This window comes from Anabrus simplex, chromosome 3 (assembly GCF_040414725.1).
Source record: "Anabrus simplex isolate iqAnaSimp1 chromosome 3, ASM4041472v1, whole genome shotgun sequence".
In the NCBI taxonomy this organism is placed as follows: domain Eukaryota; kingdom Metazoa; phylum Arthropoda; class Insecta; order Orthoptera; family Tettigoniidae; genus Anabrus; species Anabrus simplex.
Window position 1 is genome coordinate 431,328,275 of NC_090267.1, and position 22,099 is coordinate 431,350,373.

General features: G+C 40.6%; 1 protein-coding gene across 2 annotated transcripts in view; it reads right to left on the reverse strand.

The window, feature by feature from the left end:
- The window catches only part of cass (cassowary), a 134,458-nt gene extending 113,029 nt beyond the window's left edge, over positions 1-21,429 (reverse strand). For both annotated transcript variants that reach the window (XM_067144587.2, XM_067144588.2), the window contains exons 1-2: positions 21,261-21,429; positions 8,145-8,306 (exon numbers count right to left, since the gene is read on the reverse strand). In XM_067144587.2, coding sequence (XP_067000688.1) covers positions 8,145-8,306; positions 21,261-21,335 — 237 coding nt within the window. In that variant the 5' untranslated portion in view covers positions 21,336-21,429. The remainder of the gene's footprint in view (positions 1-8,144; positions 8,307-21,260) is intronic.
- Between the last annotated feature and the right edge of the window lie 670 nt (positions 21,430-22,099).

A 22,099-nucleotide genomic window follows, 5' to 3' on the forward strand; every position in this document is an offset into this window, starting at 1 on the left:
GATAACGTTTGTTATGTTTTTTGACCATAATAACGTGAAGAGAAAATACCAGACACTGTCACCGACACAACTCCCTTGAAATACATTCAAGTCATTAAAATTATGAAGTAAGAATGAACAAAAATGCACTCAAATATGTGAAACTACAAGATACAAAACAGATTGGTATGTCTCATACACTATTAACATACGACTTTGACACGGGAAAAAGCACAGAACCGCAAGAAAAAATGTGGCCTACAACACCAACAAAATTACGCACAGAAACGCTATTAATAGCGTGCGAACCACACTGTAAGAAACCTATTCTTTCGTCCCGATTAACTGAGTCGCTAGCGCGGGCTAGCCTCTCTCGCTTGTAGGACGATTGCCGGCCCAAATCCCCAGCCGTAAAGAACACGTGCTGCTGTAGCAAGCAGGAAACGATACCCGAAGGCGACGGACGATACACTCGCGAAATATGGTGTCAAATAAATACGCTTGAAAATGCGGTTGGGTAATTACACAATCACATAAGAATTTATCCTTTATCCAAGGAGAAGAGTACTGACCGTATTGGAGGTTATATTGCACAAAAATAGGAAGAAATAAAAATAAATCGGAAAATCCGGAGAGTTAACAACACTTGCATGCATCGCAAAGTCTTGAGACATAATGACAAAGGACGGCAATGGGGGAGATTATAAACAATACTAATACAAGTCAAATATATGTTATGATCACCCCTGAAATTAAACACTTACACAAAGTTACATCTTGATGAGTGCTCATCTGTTTTCACTTAACTCTGCAAACACTTTCCTTGATCGTATAAAACAAGAAAATTAGGCAGAATATGCCTCCCTAAAAGACTGATCATATCGTTTCTTAGTTGAACTCATTACGAACACCACTAAAAAGACTAAATCGCTTACAAGTTTGTCACACAATGCCACGAGTTTCAGAACTACCGCCAATGTTTCTCACACCCACACCCAAACAAAGCCTTTCAGCTGCTACGAAGCACAACGCAGTTACTAAAGTTGTTATATATAAATTCACAGCCTGCTACTTTTCACAGATTTCTTTTCTTCAAAATCACAGCCTGCTACTTGTTTGGGAACATCTCAGTGTATGAAGTAGCTGTTGAGGCGGGAACAGGTGACAAAAGCATGGTAATAATCGATAAATTTACCGGTCGTATTTCAAACACTGCATCTCGTATTACCAGTTACTTTACATGTTATGAGTCTCATTATGATAGCTGTATTGAAGTACAAAATGTAAAAATTTTCAAATAAATTTATTAAAAAACCACCATTCCAATACTTTACGATCTTTAAGTTTAAGATACAAATGTTACATATATGTTAAAATGGGACATGTTTCGCTTAGGCTTTGTAAGCATCTTCAGCCATACTTAATCTAAAGCTAAGTCAGGCCCCTGAACTGGGTTCCTCATTAAAGTATAATACATTCTTTAATACAAGATAAAACAGTCATAAAAATCTAGTCTATGGACAAGGCGAGCTTAAAATGCAGCTAAAATTCAATAATGAACTTGTCATATTATATGTAGAAGGAATGAATACTAGTATTTGTCTAAAAAAGTACAAGTTGGTTATTTGTAGAACGAGACATAGTCATAATGATCTGACATACATTTGGATTGTACAGATTATTTGATATTAACGAAGCATGGATTAATTAAAATATCAAAAAATAAAATTTCAAACTTTGTTGATTGAGAGTCAGGAACGTAGAATTACAGTAGAGTTGTTAACTCCAAGTGGTTGCGTGATAAGGTCAAAAGGCGCTTGAAGCATCAGTATAGAGGTGACTCCTTCTAGAATAATCTTTGTATTAGATTGTAGTCGTGAGCTGTTTAGCGTAGATTCATTGAAACATGATATTCCTCAATAGCAAGTCCATCAACAGTGAACATCACTGATGTGGAGATATTGTCTTGGTAACAAACTAACAGGCAGTGGTGATATCTGTCATCGTGTAACTGGTGAGGATAATGATTGAAATAAGAAGAAGAATCTAGAATCTGCACTATGTCTTCTGGTATAGACTAGAGCAATTTTGTTACTTTCACAGATCTGCCTCTGTCTTATCCTTGGCTTTGACAATATGAAAGTGACTGAGGTATGAGCAATGCTAGTAATGCCAATCCTTATGCAGCCAGTCCCTGCTATGAATGGTGTGAAAATGTTGCTCATATGGTCGGTTGGTGTATGCATTTCAGTGGGCTTGGCAGACCGATATGAAATAGCAACTCTGGCTCGGTGAGGAAAGCAACGGGAAACTACCTCACTCCCCATTTCCCTAGTACGCCTCTTTAGTGATGCCTAGGCCATCTATGACAGCTGATGGCAGAGCCGTTGAGGATTCCACCGGCGGCATCGCTGACGGACTGAACATACATGCATAAAAGGCAACATCCTGTCTAATTGTCAATTAACGCCCAAGCAACATAAAGAAATGAAATTTTTGGGATGCACTTCCATTACAGTGAAGGTATTCACTCAAACTGGGTTTCAAAAAAATTCCACCCCTAAGTGGATAAAACTGGGGCAAAACCCTGAAAACCAACATAACCATTCCTCCAAAAAACAGCTTGAAATTTCACATAATGGTTGCTATTGTAAATACTAGATTTTATAAAAGACAAGTTCAGGAGTTAAATGGGGATTAATATCCAAAACAAAAATATTCATTTCTCAGAAAAGTTTGACATATGGTGTTGAAATTTCACATTGCTTCTATATGTCTTAGATTTTCAATCAGAAGTGGTCTTAAAACAATACACCCTTAAGGAGGTTTGACTAGGGGGTAAGGTCTAATGATAAAAATATTCATTTCATTGAACCACTTAACATATAAAGTTTAAATTTCACAAGATGTTTGCTTTTCAATGCCTTAATTTTTTTTTAAGTAGTAGTTTTAAAACAATACACCCCGAAGGGGTTTTCACTGGGGAGTGAGACCTGATGATAAAAAGGTTTAATATTCAATTGTTGAAATGGTTTCACTTACAAAATCAAACTTTCACATGATGCTTGCTCCTCTATGTCTTTAATTTTAAATAAGAAGTGGTCTTAAAACAACACGCCCTTGAGGACTGAAGACAAAATTACTCATCTCTAAAAACCGCTTGCCCCATGAAGTTGAAATGTTATGTCTTTCTTTTGTGTCATAGGTGTCAAATACGGAATGATATAATTCAAAATATTTCATATATTCAGGGATTGTGACCATGTAAAAGTAGCTGAAGTTCTACAACTACCCAAGGCTTCACCAGCCAAGATATTGGACTGAATTTCTCTTTTCCACCATTGGCAACAAAACACAAGGGTGGATCAAATATAAACGGGAATTATTTTCTTAAATTTACTGCATCAAAAAAACTCTTCTACACAGTGTCCTGCCTTTGATACACATTTTCTCCATCGGATTGGTCAGTTTTTGATGCCGGCCTGATAGAAAGAAGAGGGACGTGGGCAGAGCCAGCTGCCTCTTCTACACTTGCACCATCATCAAACCGCTGTCCTCCAAGGTCTTGTTTGAGGGGTCCAAACAAATGGTAGTCGCAGGGTGACAAATCTGGACAGTATGGAGGTTGTTCCAGAGGTTTCTAGTGAATTTCCTCCAGTTTTTTTCGCATTAAAGCGGTAGTATGCCACCTTGCATTGTCATGGAGAAAAATGACGTTTCCGAGTCGCCAGGATCGCTTGTTGCAATACGCAGCTTTTGCTTCATCCAAAAGGCGAAAGTAATAGGCTGCATTAATTGTCCTTTGTTCGTGAAGAAAATCCACCAGCAAAACGCCTGCGGAGTCCCAGAAAACTGCTGCAAGCACCTTTCCAGCAGATGGGCGTGTTCAGGCCTTGACCGGACCTGATTTGTCTCTTCGCCGCCACCCCATGCTTGCCTGCTTTGACTTTGGGGTGTTATGAGGCACCCAAATTCCACCACAAGTCACAATACGATGCAATAAATCCTCTCCTTCCTCCTCGTGCCGACGCAGGAGCCTCTGACAAACTTCCTGGCATAAAGTTTTTTGTTCCTGGTTGAGAAGAGGAACCCACCTGCCAGACAATTTTCTGAAATGAAGTTCATCTTGGATGATAATTTGAACACTTCCATAACTTCTACGGCTAAAACAATTTGCGAAATATTTATTCCCCGATCTTCACCAATAATGTCACGAATGGCAACAATGCTGTCTGCAGTGATGCTTGTCTGTGGTCTCCTTTCATGAGGTTCATTTTCCACAGCTTCTCTTCCTGCAACAAATTTTTTAGCCCACTCATACACTCGAGTCTGCAAAAGTGTTTCTTCACAAAACTGCGTGCGGAGCCGTCTCAAAATTTCGGAATGTTTGGTGCCCTCTTTTGCGAGAAATTTGATAATGATGCGTTGCACAACAGACATGTGCACCTCTTGCTCACTCATGGCATAATGAAGCAGCCCAGCTCTCCACTGTCGTTCAAGCATGCAAACCCCTTCTCCAGACACCCCCACCAACATCCTGGCAAAGCCCCGCCTCAGAATTATTACTAATAGCAGCGGTACATTCAAATTCCCCTTTATATTTGATCCGTCTTCTTATATTTGTAAAACTGAGGGATTTAACTGAAATAAACTTAGTATACGACAGGGGGAAAGATTTTTGGAGACTCTATACCTTTGATGGTCGATGCATATTCTTGCCCGCAATGAACAGAGATGCCATTTTTCAAGAAAGGCAATTCGTCATGCAGCCGTTCAGACACGGGGTGGGGGATGGGGTGGCAGCTGTAGAAGTTTTTTTTTTGAGATCTTACTAAATTACATATCATTGAAAAATCAATGAACACCATACAATTCAACCAGATATTCAAAGACTGGCATATAAAGAGTGTAGGTTCTTACCTGCTAGGTGATCTGCAGTACATATCTGAGTGGAGGTTGAAGGATCATTTCTTTTGTTGAGTACTGTAGTTGCTCTCTTAGCAGCTTGTATTTGCTGTTTGGTAAACATACACTGGTGACATGCTTTTCCTTTTGATATCATGTGCATTCTCTGCACTAACAGAGTACTTAACAGTTGTTCATATTAGCACGAAACTCAGTCTTGTTCTTCCCCACCATACGCAACTGAAAAATCGCGGCTACACACACTACAAACCACGCGTGAATGAGATGTTGAAGAACGCAATAAACAGGGCCACTCTTTCGAGTAATCCTCCCTAAATTTTTGAACTATTTTTAGTTTATTACTTAGCGTCACTAATCATGGTAACGCCACCACACGTATTTTCCTGCTCAAAAAATAGCTTCATTATTTCAAACCTTTCGCATTTTGTAACACACGATTAGCATATATCCTAGAAGATCAATATATGTAAATTTGTGAACCAAAATCGCAATAAACACTTCTTCAACTATCACGCATACAGTTTCCACAATGAAATGGAGTTTGTCACCACTTTGCCGCCAAAAGAAAGACAAAAGAATTCGCATACTTTCGTGGAAGTCTGGTCATGTGACGAACAAAGACAACTCTGCAAGATATACCACTTCACAGGTGCCTATTTTTCCAGTACTGGAAGCACACACTGCGTTCAGTACGGTATTCTTAAACGAGCGACTGAGAAATCTGAAAAAAATAATCTGAGAATTCAAGCTGTAATGGGATTCCTTGTGTATGTTTTTGAACACTTCATACACTTAGATTTTAAAATAAACTAAAAATCGTAATTTGTGGTATGTGATTCGTAAAGGCGTAATTGTGATGGGTAATTCGTAATTATTACGATTGAATCGTAATAGTTGGCATCTCTGAATGAATGGCTCTATTTTCAAAGATTGAAACCTCTGAAATTACTAATCAATTTTTCACAAGCTTCACATATAATAAAATAATATTAAAGGTGGTTTTATCTTGATTATTATCATCATCAGAGTAACCCTCTATACCCAGAAAATTCTAAGCCTTAGATTTCGAATAAGAAGTGATCTTAAAACAATACACCCCTAAGGGGGTTTTGACCGGGCTTTGAGGCCTGATACCAAAAATGTTATTTCCCTTGAACCATTTGACTTACGAAATTAAGATTTCAAATGATATCATAGGTATATACAGTAAAACCTCGTTAAGACATTTCTGCAGAGGACAAGGAAAAAGAACATGTTAAGCGAGAAAGCGTACTACTGAACACACAAATAAAAACTATCCAACAGGGATATGGAAACACGAGATACGATTTTTCCGACACAATGGGATTTTATGTCATATATCCGCGGGTACAGTGAAATCTCTATGAGAAGGGAGTATTAAAAGGTGTGAAAACACAAGAGAACAAACATGAAAACTTATTCCGCTGGGGCTTATAAAATAATAGTGCACTGAAAAGTGTTAAAAACACCAAACAACATGTATGAAAAAACTTGAACAGGTCCCATAAAATATCAAAGTATTATTGCAGATCACACTTCTTGTAAAACAAATGTTAGTAGAAGCCTTTTATTTCAAACCAGTTGGTTAGTTAACATTATTTTTCTGGTCACACACTTGGACAATGAATTGGAGGTTATACACGGCCATGTGCGACAGCAACAGAACGACTTTGGCCGCCATTTTGAATCGAACAAAACTTTGACCAACTAAGGCCGATTCGAGGGATCGAGTCGAAACTGGAAGGTGCGAGTTTCGACATTCACGCCAATTCTGCGCGCTTGAAAATGCGAATGCCAGCTTACTTGCTGTCTTCATTAGTAAAGAATTTCACGAATTTTTCTGCATCCATAATTAGGCTATCACAAGACAAATATGCATCACACTGGTCAAACTCACACGATTATATTCCAAATGTAGGCAGGCTATCGCGCAACAAATATTTGCTACCCTTCACTTTACAATTAAACACGAAATACATTTCTAACTTCTAAATGGAATGCAAAATACAAGCACAAACAGGCTCATTATGTTATTCTGCAATTTCATTGCTAACTGGCAAGCAAAACTGAGCATTTCTGAGACTAATGGCTGCTCCCCGAAGGTGCAATTTATCCTGTGAAGTTCAAGAATTCAAGGCATTTTCCCGTTATCACGCAACTTCAGTGAAGGCTCTTAACCGAGTTGGAAATCATGTTCCATCCACTAGGCATGACAAATAACATTTTCAGAGCTAGGAAAAATGCGATCGTACTAAGCTGTAACAGCAAAAATTTGCGACATGATAAGTGAGGTATTTTTATACAGTTTTAATACGATGAGAATCAGGACTTCGAATTTACGACGTGCTAAGTAGGAAAGTGTTAATGAGGAATGCACTAACGAGGTTTCACTGTACTTGGACTTGAAACTAGACATGTAAACTGGCGTTGCATATATAAACAACATCTGTGAATGGATAGGACAAACTGGAGGAGGCTCGTACACAACAGCACCCGGCTTGCTGGAGCGAAGAAATAATGGTATATACTTTAAATTCTAGGTGTGAAATAGTTGATATTTTAAAACATTTCACCTATGAGGGGTTCAATGGGGTTAGCCCTGGAAACAAAATTGTTCACCCCTTCAAAACTGTTGGATGTACAAAGTAGTAATTTTAAGAAGAAGCTGTTCTTTCATGTCCTCTGTATCAAATATCATATACGATACTTCAAAATATTTCACCCTCTTTTCACAGTTTGGCCGCTTTTATGTCCTATATGTTAAATAAGATAGGGTTTTAAAATATTCCAATTCTATGGGGGTTCAAATGAGTGTTAGATCCAAAAACAAATAACCATTCCTCCAAAACCATTTGATGTGCAAACTGAAGGTGCATTTTACAGGCTTAGCTGACAGTGGTATCTCCAAAATGTAAACATTGTAAAGATAACTTTGTTTAAAACCATAGCAAAGCACTGGTATCTTGCAAGTATACAATAAAAATAAATACTTTGTTGCTAGGGAAATGTGGACAGCAGATGAGCAATAATTTCAATGTCATCTGTTTTACTGCAAAACATATATGGAGATTTATTGTCAGAATGAGATCTAATGTTCAATAATATCAGTACCTTACAGTGGACAAACAAAAACATCTTACACACAATATAGTTTATCAGTGGAATACTAAAAAGGTAGTAACTCATCATTTACTTCAAACTTCAATAAATTTACTCACAGAAACATCTTCATCTTCACAAAGATCTAACTGAGACTCAATAGCTCGATCTGCAAGATTGGGAAAGTGTTTGAAGAAACGGGCAATAAACTGAGAGGCTAGACGTTTTTCTTTAGCAGAACCTTTCACTGCACCTAATATATCTAGGTATTCCTTCTCGTGCTGAAACAAATAAAGATATTTTGACATTAAAACATTGAAATCTCGAATTTTTCATTTAAAAATTACAGCCTGGAAATTGACAAATATTTCGAAAGAAATTCTAACACTTATTAGACACACTTTATCCAGACAACTCAAAAGCAATCAGCACCTTCCCACATTACTTACTCACCAAACTTCACTGAATAGGAAACATTATCAAATGCTGTATTAAGATCATTAAGGAATAATTTGAACTGTACTTAGTTTAACCCTAGGCTGCAAATAAAGCACATTGTTTTTTTCTATATCTATTTTTTAAATACTCTTGTCACCAACAGGAACATACAGTACAATAGAATAAACACTCAAAGGCCAGTGTAGAAAAGTGGCAGTGACAGGATGAGACAAGAACAAAGTTGCAGTTTATGAGACTGGCAATAACATAATTATAGCCATTAACCCTCCCGTTTTACACAGAATTCAAACCACAGGGAAAATACTTTTAATTTTGAATATTCCACATGCACTGCCTGCGATATGAACCACAGCTGCCTTGGTGAGAAGACCTCCCTCCCCAAAAACTTTCTTGTATACTGCTGTCTTCACAGATGGATTCTCTTCTCATCAATTCCAGCCCTTCTTAATCTATTTCTTCTCTGCCTCAGCAAGCTTACTTCTGCTGTTTCCCATCTTCATCAGAAAGCAGACATCAACACTCACCGAGGGGTCTGTTCAGACGTTACCAGGCGAGTTGGCCATGTGGTTAGGGGCTTGCGGCTGTGAGCTTGCATCCAGGAGATAGTGGGTTCGAACCTAACAGTCGACAGCCCTGAAGATGGTTTTTTGTGGTTTCCCATTTTCACACCAGGCAAACGCTGGGGTTGTACCTTAATTAAGGCCAGGGCAGATTCCTTTCCACTCCTACGCCTTTCCTACCCCATCGTTGCCATTAGATCTAGCTGTGTTGGTGAGACGTAAAGCAAGTACTAAATATAAATAAAATGTTTAGATGTGATTATTCTATTACATATTCATATTCATGCTCCCTTCTTTGTACATATGATCAATTTGTAATGTATTCCTTTCCAAAAACTTATATTGACTCACTCGGTTCCTTTTCTCCTCAAGTGTTCGTATTGTATTCATCTTTTTGTCCTGCGTACACCTGGTTTTCTTCTTATCCTACACCTCCCACATCAAGAGTAACGATCTGCCAATGCCTAGGTCTATGCTTCATCTTGACTTAGAATACATGTCACGTATGTACAACCGAAGATTTGAGGCCAGTCTCAGAGACAGGCCTATCTGTTGACAGATGTACATCATCTTTCATTAAATATTTTAAGGATTTGTTGAAAATATTAAACCACCCCTAATATTCTTGTCGTTACACAATAATGACTCATTACATTACATTTATCTATATATAAAATAAGAGTTTTGTCTGTACATTGCTCAGAATTTGAAAAGAATGGTATTTCTGTATCGGTCATGTCCACAGTAACAAGGAAATGCACTTTATACTTTTCCGCAATTTCTGTCTGTATGTATGCACACGCATCACGAGAAAATGGCTGAAATCGGTATGTGAAGTCAGGGGATGAGCCGCTCCAATCTAGGCTATAAATAATTTCACTCACGCTGAGTGAAATGGTAGTTTAGGGGAAGGCCTAAAATTGAATTTTCAAATATTTAAATTATTAGTGGTCCTATCAATAAATACTACATAACTAAAGTTATACAGAATTAAATTTCCGATCATTTATGCCATACATTGTTACCATACCAGATCTGATAACACAGATATTCATGAATTTGTATTTTTGTTGCTAAGTCCATATAAACGCTGAGCCACGAGAAAATAGGTTAACAGAATTTAATGAAAACAGGTATATAGAGTCGGGGAACAAGAAACTTCAGTCTAAGTTATAAACAGTTTTATTTGCCGTGTAAGAAATTGTAGTTTAGGGGAAGGCGCCTAAAATTTAATTTTAATACCTATGAAAATGAAATTAAATGTAGTATGGCTTCTTTTTAGTGCTGGGATATCCCAGGACGGGTTCGGCTCGCCAGGTGCACGTCTTTCTATTTGACGCCCATAGGCGACCTGCGCGTCGTGATGAGGATGAAATGATGATGAAGACAGCACATACACCCAGTCCCCGTGCCATTGGAATTAACCAATTAAGGTTAAAATCCCCGACCTGGCCGGGAACCAAACCCGGGACCCTCTGAACCGAAGGCCAGTACGCTGACCGTTCAGCCAACGAGTTGGACTTAAATACCTATGTTATTGGTCCTATCGAAAAGTACTACATAACAAAAGTTATAGAAAATAAAATTTCCGACCATTTTTGTTTTATTCAATTTTACCGTACCGACTATGATAAGAGTGGTATTTCAGAGTCGGAAGAAAACTAAATGTGAATGTCTGCAATATTGAAAGCGCATAACATTGATCAACAATAACATTACATGACCATTGTTTGTGGTGATGTTCTTTGTCTCTTATGCTGCCGCTTAACTCCGATAGATGGAATTACTGCTGCGTACCGAGTATAACAGCCTGACTGAATATTGGGGTAAATAGCTGGGGAGTTAGCAAACTTTCTTCTTTAGCATGTCATTCCTCTGGTTCATAAATTCTCTGATACCGTACTGCTGGTACGTAACTCACTGCTTCATCATAGTATTCCACATATTCGATCCCTACTCTGACGTACTGTTTTGAATGAGCAGTGTGCATTCTTAAGGCAGAGGTGCAAGTAGTAGTAGTAGTATGACCTTGTATAGAATTATAATTTAGGCATATTCCAAATTATAGCACCATAATTCACTAAATAACTCAAAATTCAACCCTGAAAAGATCCGTATCTTAATAAAAGCTTCTTCCCCTTCACTTTTATTAAATTCTATATTCATTTTATTCAAAATCAGCAGTAAAGAGTGGGTTTCTCCTCTGGCTTGGAGGAAAAGATTGCCTCCGAGTCAGACAGATATTTCCACCACCAGTGTAGTGAACTGAGATCTTCCGACTCATCGGGTACTGCTAGGAAACAGATTAGTAAAAGGGCATAGTTTTTGCCCTGGGATTCTCCACTATTCTAACCCACCCCCCTCAGAAAAAAGACTAAGAGTCTTCACGAATCACGGCTGTCTGCGGCCTGGTCATTCCAGCTCAGGAACTTTGGAATGTTAGATCGGCAGCGTAGTACTGTTCATTAAAAGTGAGAAAATGTGTGGTTTTTCATTTGATCGAGTATTTCGTGTGAAATCATTTCTTTTACTTGCGCCGTTCCTACTGACGTCATTGTAATGACCTATGTTCATTTCAGTTGGGAAAACCAATATGACAGTCTTTCTGAGGATGTAAAAAGGCAGACGGAGAGTGAGTGTCTGCCATTATAATGCAATTCCCCAACCTGATTGTTACTGATGGGCTGGATGTCTTTTGTTGAGGAACTAGGACTGTTTCTGTAGCCAAAACGTTCCTGCCATCACTCACTCAACTGTCTACTTTCCCACCGAGGGGCAGCTTTTATTCACAAATGCCAACTCTCTAAATAAACGGTGAAAGACTACACGTAAATGTTGACTGAAATCTCCCTGCTGATTACGAACAATATTGTGATCTAAAATTGCAACAGCAATGATAGCAGTGATAAGGTTCATCAATCTGCAATGTGAAAAACGTACATTCTCCAACACCTACTGGAACAACTGTTTCCGGAGCAGCACCCAGCATCCCTTCAGCAGACTGTGGACTGCCTATGGCCCGAGAGGAAACCGGAATGACCACACGCCCTCATACACACCAGCTGAAGTTTGTAAACAAAACTGACTGAACATGATGGCCTGTATTAAACTGAATGATCAATGAAAACTTTCAGCCATCATACTGGCCCACAAACACACTATTTCAAATAAGGAAACGGAAAGATAACATCAATGACTGGTCATCTCATAGACCACACCACCTTTAAAAACATACCATAAAAATTCCTGCATGAATTTTGGGCTAGTAAGTTCATGGCACTTCAGCCGGAAGGGCCTCGGCCTACCAAGCGACCGCTGCTCAGCCCGAAGGCCTGCATATTAGGAGGTGACATGTGGTCATCACGACAAATCTTCTTGCCCGTTTTTCTTAGCTTTTTAGATCGGGGCCACTATCTCATCACCAGATAGCTCCTCAATCCTAATCACGTAGGCAGGTGGACCTTGAACCAGCCCTCAATTTCAGGTAAAATTCCCTGACCTCGCCAGGAATCGAACCCGGGGCCTCCAGGTAAGAGACAGGTACACTACCTCTACACCACGGGGCCGGCAGAATTCTGAACTAGTGCATCTGTCAAAGGGCATGAAACAAGCGACAACCAGAAAGAAGTGTGTAGAGTGACCAGCAAGCTGGGTGGTGCCAAGGAGAAGTAGTAGCACAATATTTTAAGCGCCCTCCATATAAATTTGTCTGCTTATAGCAAGTTACTTTCAATAATAACAATAATAATGGTTTTCGGAGATGATGAGGTGCCAGACTTTAGGGCCACGGGAGTTCTTTCACATGTCAGTAAATCTACCGACACGAGGCTGACATATTTGAGCACCTTCAAATTATCACCAGACTGGGCCAGGATCAAACCTGTCAAGTTTGGGTCAGACGGCCAGTGTTTCAACCGGCTGAGTTACTTTTAATAATAATCTCATTGGTTTTACATCCTACTAACTGCTTTTTAAAATGGTTTTTGGAGACGCTGTGGCGCCAGAATTTTGTCCTGCAGGAGTCTTAACATACCAGTAAATCTACTGATATGAGGCTGACATATATGAGCACCTTCAAATAGCATCGGACTGAGTTAGGATCGAATCTGCCAAGTTGGGATCAGAAGGCCAGCACCTCAAACCGTCTGCGAGTTCCTTTTAATAGATTAGATTGAAAAAATTATGCACTTAATTATGGTGTCTGTGTGTGTAGTACACATCATGGCTAAATGAAAACTTTGAGCCATCACACTGGCCCACGAGCACACTATTTCAAATAAGGAAATGGAAAAATAACATCAATGACTGGTCATCTAATAGACCACACCACCCTGTGGCCTTTGGTCACAGGGGTCCCAGGTTCGATTCCCGGCAGGGTCGGGAATTTTAACCATCATTGGTTAATTCCACTGGTACGGGGGCTGGATTTATGTGTCGTCTTCATCATCACTTCATTCTCATCACAACGCGTAGGTCGCCTACGGGCGTGAAATCAAGACCTGCACCTGGCGAGCCGAAGTCCTCAGACACCTCCCGACACTAAAACAGCCATACGCCATCAGGAAAATCACAAGTATCACATTTCAGTTTTTGGTGATAAGCAGAGTTATGCTGTCTGTTTGCATCTGAATCCAGCACGAGTACAATATGCCTACTTTTATTTTCTTGAGGCACCCTTTGATACATTAGGGTATGAAAGAACAGTGAAACATGATGAAACATTATCCTGGCTGGCTGAGCAGCTCAGACAATAGAACCCAGGCTGTCTGAGCCTTAACTGGCATGTTCAATTTTTAATCAACCCAGCGGTATTCAAAGGTGTTCAAATATATCAGCCTTGTGTCAGTAGATTTACCCACGTGAAAGAACTCCCGCGTGACAAAATTCAGGCATTTCGCCTTTGAAAACCATAAAAGTAGTTGGAGGACAAGAAAACAATATCATATCTGTCTGTCCATTCTACTGGACCGATTTGCTTCATTTTTGTTTTAGTCTCTCCACCTACTGGTGATTTTTTTTTTGCTATTGGCTTTACGTCGCACCGACAACACAGATAGGTCTTATGGCGACGATGGGACAGGAAAGGACTAGGACTGGGAAGGAAAAGGCCGTGGCCTTAATTAAAGGTACAGCCCCAGCATTTGCCTTGTGTGAAAATAGAAAACCACAGAAAACCATCTTCAGGTCTACCGACAGTGGGTTTCGAACCCACTATCTCCCGATTACTGGATACTGGCCGCACTTAAGCGATTGCAGCTATCGAACTCGGTCCTATTGGTGAATCATGAGACATTGATAGGTATCTATGCTCAGCCAACATTGAGTGATCACAAAATCAAATAAATTAAATGATCACTCTAATAATTGCAGGCGAAGATTTACCCTAACACACAATACATTCTGTACTTAGCAAATAACACTTTCATTAATATTCTGATATACGTGATTATCTAGTATTGCCACTGCATGCAGCCATGTTTGATTACTACCTCTCAAGCCAAAGAGAATACACTTCCTCTGTTCACAGAAGAATACTATTCCCTGCTAGATACGCTTTGATTCTCTGACTTTCCCATCTTCCAAATTTATTGAACAGGCTAGCTGATGTACCCGTGCTTCCCTATGGAATTCTACTTTGTATACAGAATTCTAGATTAGGTAGTGTACACGTTGTGGATAAGATTGTATTAAATTGCATAGCTCTTACAATTACCCCCAGATACGCGATGGGGAAGTCACAAAACGTCTTTTCTCATGTTAAGACTGGGTTAGGGAATTTTCATTGTAACAGTAGGCCCTCCTGCCTACCATCAGTCACAATAAAGTTGGGGAATTTTCATGATAATGGCAGACACTCACTCTCCACCTGCCTGTTTACATCCTCAGAAAGAATGTCTTAGTGTTTTTTCCAACTAAAATCAACAAAGGGCATTAAAATGACATCAGTAGGAATGTTGCGCTAAAAAGCAATGCTATCATACACAATACTCTATCAAATGAGAAACCACACATTTCCTCACTTTTAACAAACAGCACTATACTGCCGATCTAACAGTCCAAAGTTCCAGAGCTGGAATAACCAGGCCGCAGACAGCTGTGAACACTCGTCTGCCGTATTCGGTTAAGTTTGCATACTGCTCATTCACATCAGTGCATCAGAGTAGGGATCGGATTGCTGGAATACTATGATGAACCAGTGTGTAACATGCCAGTACTATCAGAAAATTTATGAACCAGAGGAAAGGCACGCTAAAGAAGATTATCAAATCCTCGGCTATTTCCCGCCAATATTCAGGCAGGCTGTTACATTCGATATGTAGTTGTAATCCTATCTATCGGAGATGAGTGGCAGCATAAGAAACAAAGAACATCACAACAAACAATGGTCAATGTAATGTTAATGTTGATCAATTTTATGCACTTTCAATATTGTAGGCCTTCACATTTAGATTCTTCCGACTCTGAAATACCACTATTATCACAGTCGGTACGGTAAAACTATCATAACTGGCATGCCTTTGCTGGCGAGACCTAGTGCTACAGTGCACTATGTCTTCTGCTACAGGCTAGAGCAATTTTGTTACTTTCATTGATCTGTCTCTGTCTTATCCTTGGCTTTGACAATATGAAAATGACTGAGGTGTGAGCAAAGCTAGTAATGCCATTCCTTATACAACCAGTCCCTGCTGTGAATGGTGAGAGAATGTTGCTCATAGGGTCGGTTGGTGCATGCATTTCAGTGGGCTTGGCGGAATGATGTGTAATAGCAACGTCTGGCTCGGTGAGGAAAGCAACAGGAAACTACCTCACTCCTCATTTCTCTAGTACACCTATTCAGTGATGCCTAGGCCATCTATAACAGCTGATGGTGGAGCTGTTGAGGATCCAACCAGCCTTAGGGCCAAGGACTGAAAATACTCATACATCATAACTGGTACGGTAAAACTGAATAAAACATAAATGATCTGTAACTTTTGTTATGTAGTACTTTTTGACAGGACCAATAACATAGGTAATTAAAAATTAAATTTTAGGCACCTTCCCCTAAACTATCATTTCATCCAGGATGAATAAAATTATTTACAGCCTAGACTGTAGTTTCTTATTCCCCGCCTCTACATACTGATTTTCATTAAATTCTGTTTACCTATTTGCTTGTGGCTCGGCTTTGGTATGGGCTTAGCAACAAAAATACAAATTCATGAATATATCTGCTACCACAGCCGGTACGGTAAAAATGTATCAGACATAAATGATCGGAAATTTAATTCTATATAACTTTAGTTATGTAGTATTTATCGATGGGGCTACTAATAACAAATATTTGAGAATTAAATTTCAGGATTCCCCTAAACTAACATTTCACTCACGCCCTCAAAAGAGCTCTGACCTGCCCAGCGACCGTTGCTCAGCCCGAAGACCTGCTGATTACGAGGGGCCGTATGGTCAACATTACGCATCCTCTTGGCTGTTATTCTGGGCTTTCAAGACCGGGGCTGCCATCTGACCGTCAGATAGCTCCTCAATTCTAATCACGCAGTGGACCTCAAACCAGCCCTTAGGTTGAGGGAAAAATCCCTGACCTGGCCGGGAATCGAAATGATGAAGACGACACATACACCCAGCCCCAGTGCCAGTAAAATTAAACGATGGTTAAAATTTCCAACCTTGCTGGGAATCGAACCCAGGTCCCCTGTGACCAAAGGCCAGAACGCTAACCATTTAGCCATGGAGCCAGACATGAAAACTCTAAAGTCATTGCATTGGAAAAATATATCCAACTGGGTGAAAGAAATGCCTACACTTGCGTACTTATGTTGAGCCCCAATTTTGAAACCCCCACCCAGCCTCGCCCCCTCAGGAAATCTGCTGATTTCTGGTACCAAGTTTTAAGTTTGTAGGATTTCTGGAAGTCCCTCATTAATTCATGCCAATTTTCAATTTTATACTTTTCTACAGATTGCTTCTCATCGAGTTCCAGTTATTAGTATCCTTAAACTGTGACTGGCAGTAGGAATGGAAAACCTGCCAATGTAATGAACAATAAACTCAATTGTCACAGACAGGAGGCAAGGGGGCCTACCATTACAATGAAAGCTCCCCAAACTGACTGTGACTGACAGTAGGCAAGGGGCGTAACATTATAATGAAAACACAACAAATCAATTCTGAATAGCAGTAGGGAAGAGACTTGCCATTATACTGAAAAATCTGCAGCTGGAATGTGACTGAAGTAGGAAAGGGGGCCTGCCGTTGTAATGAACACACTCCAAAATTGATTGTAACTGGAAGTAGGCAAGGGGGCCTGCCATTATAATGAAAACTCCCCATCTCAATAGTGACTGGCAAGGGAGAGGGAAAGCACAACCTTCGTCTCCATTGACACCAATACAGATGATCACCAGGCTGTTAGTTATTCCAAGGACCGGGCAAGTTGGCTGAGAGCTTGCATCTGGGAGATAGTGGGTTCGAACCCCATTGTCGGCAGCCCTGAACATGGTTTTCCGTGGTTTCCCATTTTCACACCAGACACATGCTGGGGCTGTACCTTAATTAAGGCCACATCCGCTTCCTTCCCACTCCTAGCCCTTTCCTGTCCTATAGTCGCCGTAAGACCTAGGCATAAATTTTTGGTAGTGGGACAGGGTCACTCATAGTGCACTGGCACTGCCGGAGGCTACAATTAGCCCATGCAGTGGCCTCCACGGTATGCACCAGCCAGCGTCTTGGTAGGTGTGCTAGGTACCAACTGATGAGCCCAGCCTAGCACACAGGGGCGAAACGCTGGTAACCAGGAATGAGTTAGCTGGAAAATTTATAATGTCCAATAACGGACCATTTATATTTGTATTAGACTTTTCTTTTTTGCTAGGGGCTTTACGTCGCACGGACACAGATAGGTCTTACGGCGACGATGGGATAGGAAAGACCTAGGAGTTGGAAGGAAGCGGCCGTGGCCTTAATTAAGGTACAGCCCCAGCATTTGCCTGGTGTGAAAATGGGAAACCATGTAAAACCACCTTCAGGGCTACCGATAGTGGGATTCGAACCTACTATCTCCCGGATGCAAGCTCACTGGTATTAGACCTATCTATGTCAGTGAGACGTCAAGCCAATTGTTAAAAAGTTATCTCAAGGGCAGCAGACTTGTTGCCAAATTCTCTATATAACACTAATTAGAGAGAGAAAATGGAAGGGATCCAACACTTCAAAAAAGGAATGTATTGTTATGATGATGATGATGCTTGTTGTTTAAAGGGGCCTAACATCTAAGGTCATCGGCCCCGATTATTGTTTTAGGAGGAAGTACAACTAGGCAACCATCCTCTGTTATCACTACTCAGAGAGAGAGAATTGAAGGGGTCCACTACTTCAAAAAATAAATGTATCGGCCAAAGGAAGATACGGAACATGAAGGCTATGAAAATGAAAGACATCCTAACCCTCGCAAATCAAATATCATCAGGATCAGAAGAAGAACAAGAGTTGACCACGGGAGATCGGATATGATAGATGAAAGTGAGGAGCCTGGCACAAGTAAGTGGAAGCACTACCAGAACTCAGCTAAGGGCCCTGTTGTCCCAAACCCACACTTCAAAGTTAAGAGCCCCACCAGCCCCTTTTATTCGCCATTTATGACAGGCAGGGGAAACCGTGGGTGATAAGCCTCATTCACAATGCAAACGTAACGTAAAATTAAAATTAACGTTAACTCAGAAGTTAGCGGCCATCTTATCTGATGGAACCATTCACAATACGCCGACGTAAACTTAACTGCGAGTCCGTAAAATTAAGGGATTGCAAACTCCAAGCTCTTGCAGTTAATTTTACATTAATTTTAAGAACCAGCCAATCAGAGCAGAGGTAAACGTATTTTGTGCACGATATAATGACTTCTCTCGACGAAACACTTGTAATTCTCTTTCAAAACAATCTTTGGAGAAAGAATTACAAAGACGCTGTACCGAAAAATTATAGATGGAAATAAATATCCTGTAGCAATGAAATCTGACGGTTAATGGCGGGAGACAAGCTTGCAGCGCTGACGAACGGACGAGAGACAATCCCTGTCATAAATAAAACAGTGTCCCTGTATATTTCTTAACATTATACTGACTACTAGTTTACGAAAACGATATCATCCAAACATCTCATTGGGGTGTGATAGATAGGAGCATAGATGTCGGTACAGGAGACCTTACATTTCTTTTTTATTAGAAAAGAGGAAGTAAATCGTAAGAAAGGCAAACAGTTCAGGTCTCATCCACATGTCCAAAACGAACTGATGAGGGTCATTTCTTACATTAGATTACCGAAATCGCACTGAGGTAACTTTCTTTGATTCAAGGGGTGAACCCATTTTCTGCACCGTTGTTTAGATCGCCTTTTCGCAGGAGCAAAGCAATAGATGTTTGAAGTAATATGAAATCCGCTACCATGATGTTTGATTCCATCGAGGTATTGAAATATAAAACTGCGAGATAGTCCAAAACCCGACTTCCGTGCTAAATAACATGGCGGTGTTTTGATTGGCTGCTGTGTACTCTTTACGTTAATGTTACGTTCCTCCATTGTGAATACCACAAATTTTACAGTTACGTTACGTCGTTAAGTTTACGGCTACGTTTGCATTGTGAATGGGGCCTTATTCTACCGCCCTCACCCAATTGTACAGGCTCGTCGTCAGGGCGTATTAAGCGGCAAATTAACAGCAGGGCATTCTATATACAAGCGTGGACAAAACACGATTTTTTTTTTCCCGTCTGTGTGGACTGGACCCTGGAAGGGATCCAACACTTCGAAAAATGAAGCTATCAGCCAAAGATAGACAACGGCCACGAAGGTCGTTAAAATGAAAGGCTCCCTAGGCCTCGAGTGCTCTAATACAACTGGCATCCGAAAAGAACAAGAGTTGATGAAGGGAGTTCAGACAGAATAGAGGAAAGTGAGGAGCCTGTCACAAGTGGAAGCAATGCCAGGACCCAGCTAAGAGCCCCGTGGTCGCAACACACACTCCCAAGTTAAGTGCTCCTGGGCCCCTTTCAGTCTCCTATTACGACAGGCAGGGGGTACGGTGGGTGTTATTCCACCGCCCCCACCCTTACGGAACCTGAATTAGGAAGCACCACCGAAAGGACTTTCTGGGCATTGCAATGCTGACAACAGGATCAGGAAAGAGTTTAAAAAATGAATCAATAGAATGATCATCATAAGAGAATTCTGCTTACTCAAATAAGAAAAGAAAGGATGCAAAGGGAATGAAGTGAATAAGCAATGCTCCAACGTAATAGGTGGTGGTGGTATTTATTGTCATAAGAGGAAGTACAACTAGGCAACCATCCTCTATATAACACTAATCAGAGAGAAAAATCTAAAGGATCCAACACTTCAGAAAATGAAGGTATCGGTCAAAGAAAGGCAAAGGCCACGAAGGGCGTGAAAATAAGACTCCCAAGGCCTCGAGTGCCCTAACACTGTCGGGGTCGGAAAAGAACAAGAGTTGACCAAGGGAGGTTGGATAGTATAGATGAAAGTGAGGAGCCTGGCATAAGTGGAAGCAATTCCAGGACTCAACTGAGGGCCCCGCGGACGCCAACCCACTCTTCCAAGTTGAGAGCCCCTATCAGTCGCCCCTTACGACAGGCAGGGGATACAGTGGGTGTTATTCTACCGCCCCCACACACAGGGGGAATTCCAACGTAATATTTACTGCTAATTCACACTGAACAGTTCCGACAACAAATAGCCTAGCATTCCATCAGTAACGAGACTAGATCAAGTTGCGTGATGCTCACGGGCCGATGACCTAGATGTTAGACCCCTTTAAACAACCGTGATCCTTGCAGAAACCACTCTCACTCAAAATAAATAGCAACAGACCCCAATAACTAAAAGTAAATAACCTACCCAGTGAATTGGCTCTTCAATACGGAGATATTCTGATTAGTAGATAAAATCATTTGATATACCTCTTACGCCAACAGAACTTCATCCAATTCTTAAATAACACCACAGCGAATAAATCTAGGCGAGAACACATAGGGGAAAAATCCTTCAATTCATCAAACATCCAAGTCATATAAAGTTCTGAAAAATGTGTAGTACAGTTTCTGACTAATTTAGGCTTGGTCGAATAAAGAAAACCCCATAAAATACACCAGAAACGCACTAGGCGTTGGTATATAAACACGCATTCCCACGCGCCGCTGAACTCACCTCTCCTATTTTATCTTTAGCGTCCGCCAAAATGCCAAAGTCCTTGTAAAGTCTCTCAATGCTATCGTCACTCATTATGATAAATAAATCTATAAAATTACGAGAATGCAACGTTATAAATATATATAACTGTATATAGAACACAACCACTCCGACCACAACATATACCGCCCTGGATGGGGAATTCACAGAATAAAGAATATGTGCAACAGAGTATCTGATTATAGACGAAAAATATCAAAGAGTAAAATAAATCAGTGAAGCAGAGGGCTCTGCATACACGGTCTTTCCAGGTACTAAATTGACACGGTAATACAGTTCAGACAGAGCCGCTAGATGTCAGGCTATCACTCTAGTCCTCAGCAGAATCCCAATAGGCATTATGAGTAAATAACTTCGATATATTTACGGTGCGGATCGTTCTTTGGTTGCAGTCTGGTATTTGCCTGCGGTCACAAGTAGTGTGTGAACGTTTGGCGAGTGTGTGTCTGTGTACGCTTTGGTGATGGATACTGATAGTGGAGGAGATGAGGCATCGGATCCCTCATCTAATGCAGGGCCGGATTAAAAGGGGGGCTAAAGGGGCTGCAGCCCCGAGCCCCGCGTGCCAAGGGGACCCAGCCCTTGGCCGAACCTAAAATTGTACAAAATGTCCTGCTGCTCCACCTTCGTGCATGTATATGAATATTTATGATCGCAAAATATCAAATACGCACTCTTCCTTCCTACCTTCCTTCCTTCTTATCAGCTGTCCGCGTTTGTATTTCAACACTGCTAGAATCAGTTACCGTTCGGAGACAAGAATCCTCGCTACTTACGCACTGTAATTATTGTAAAGG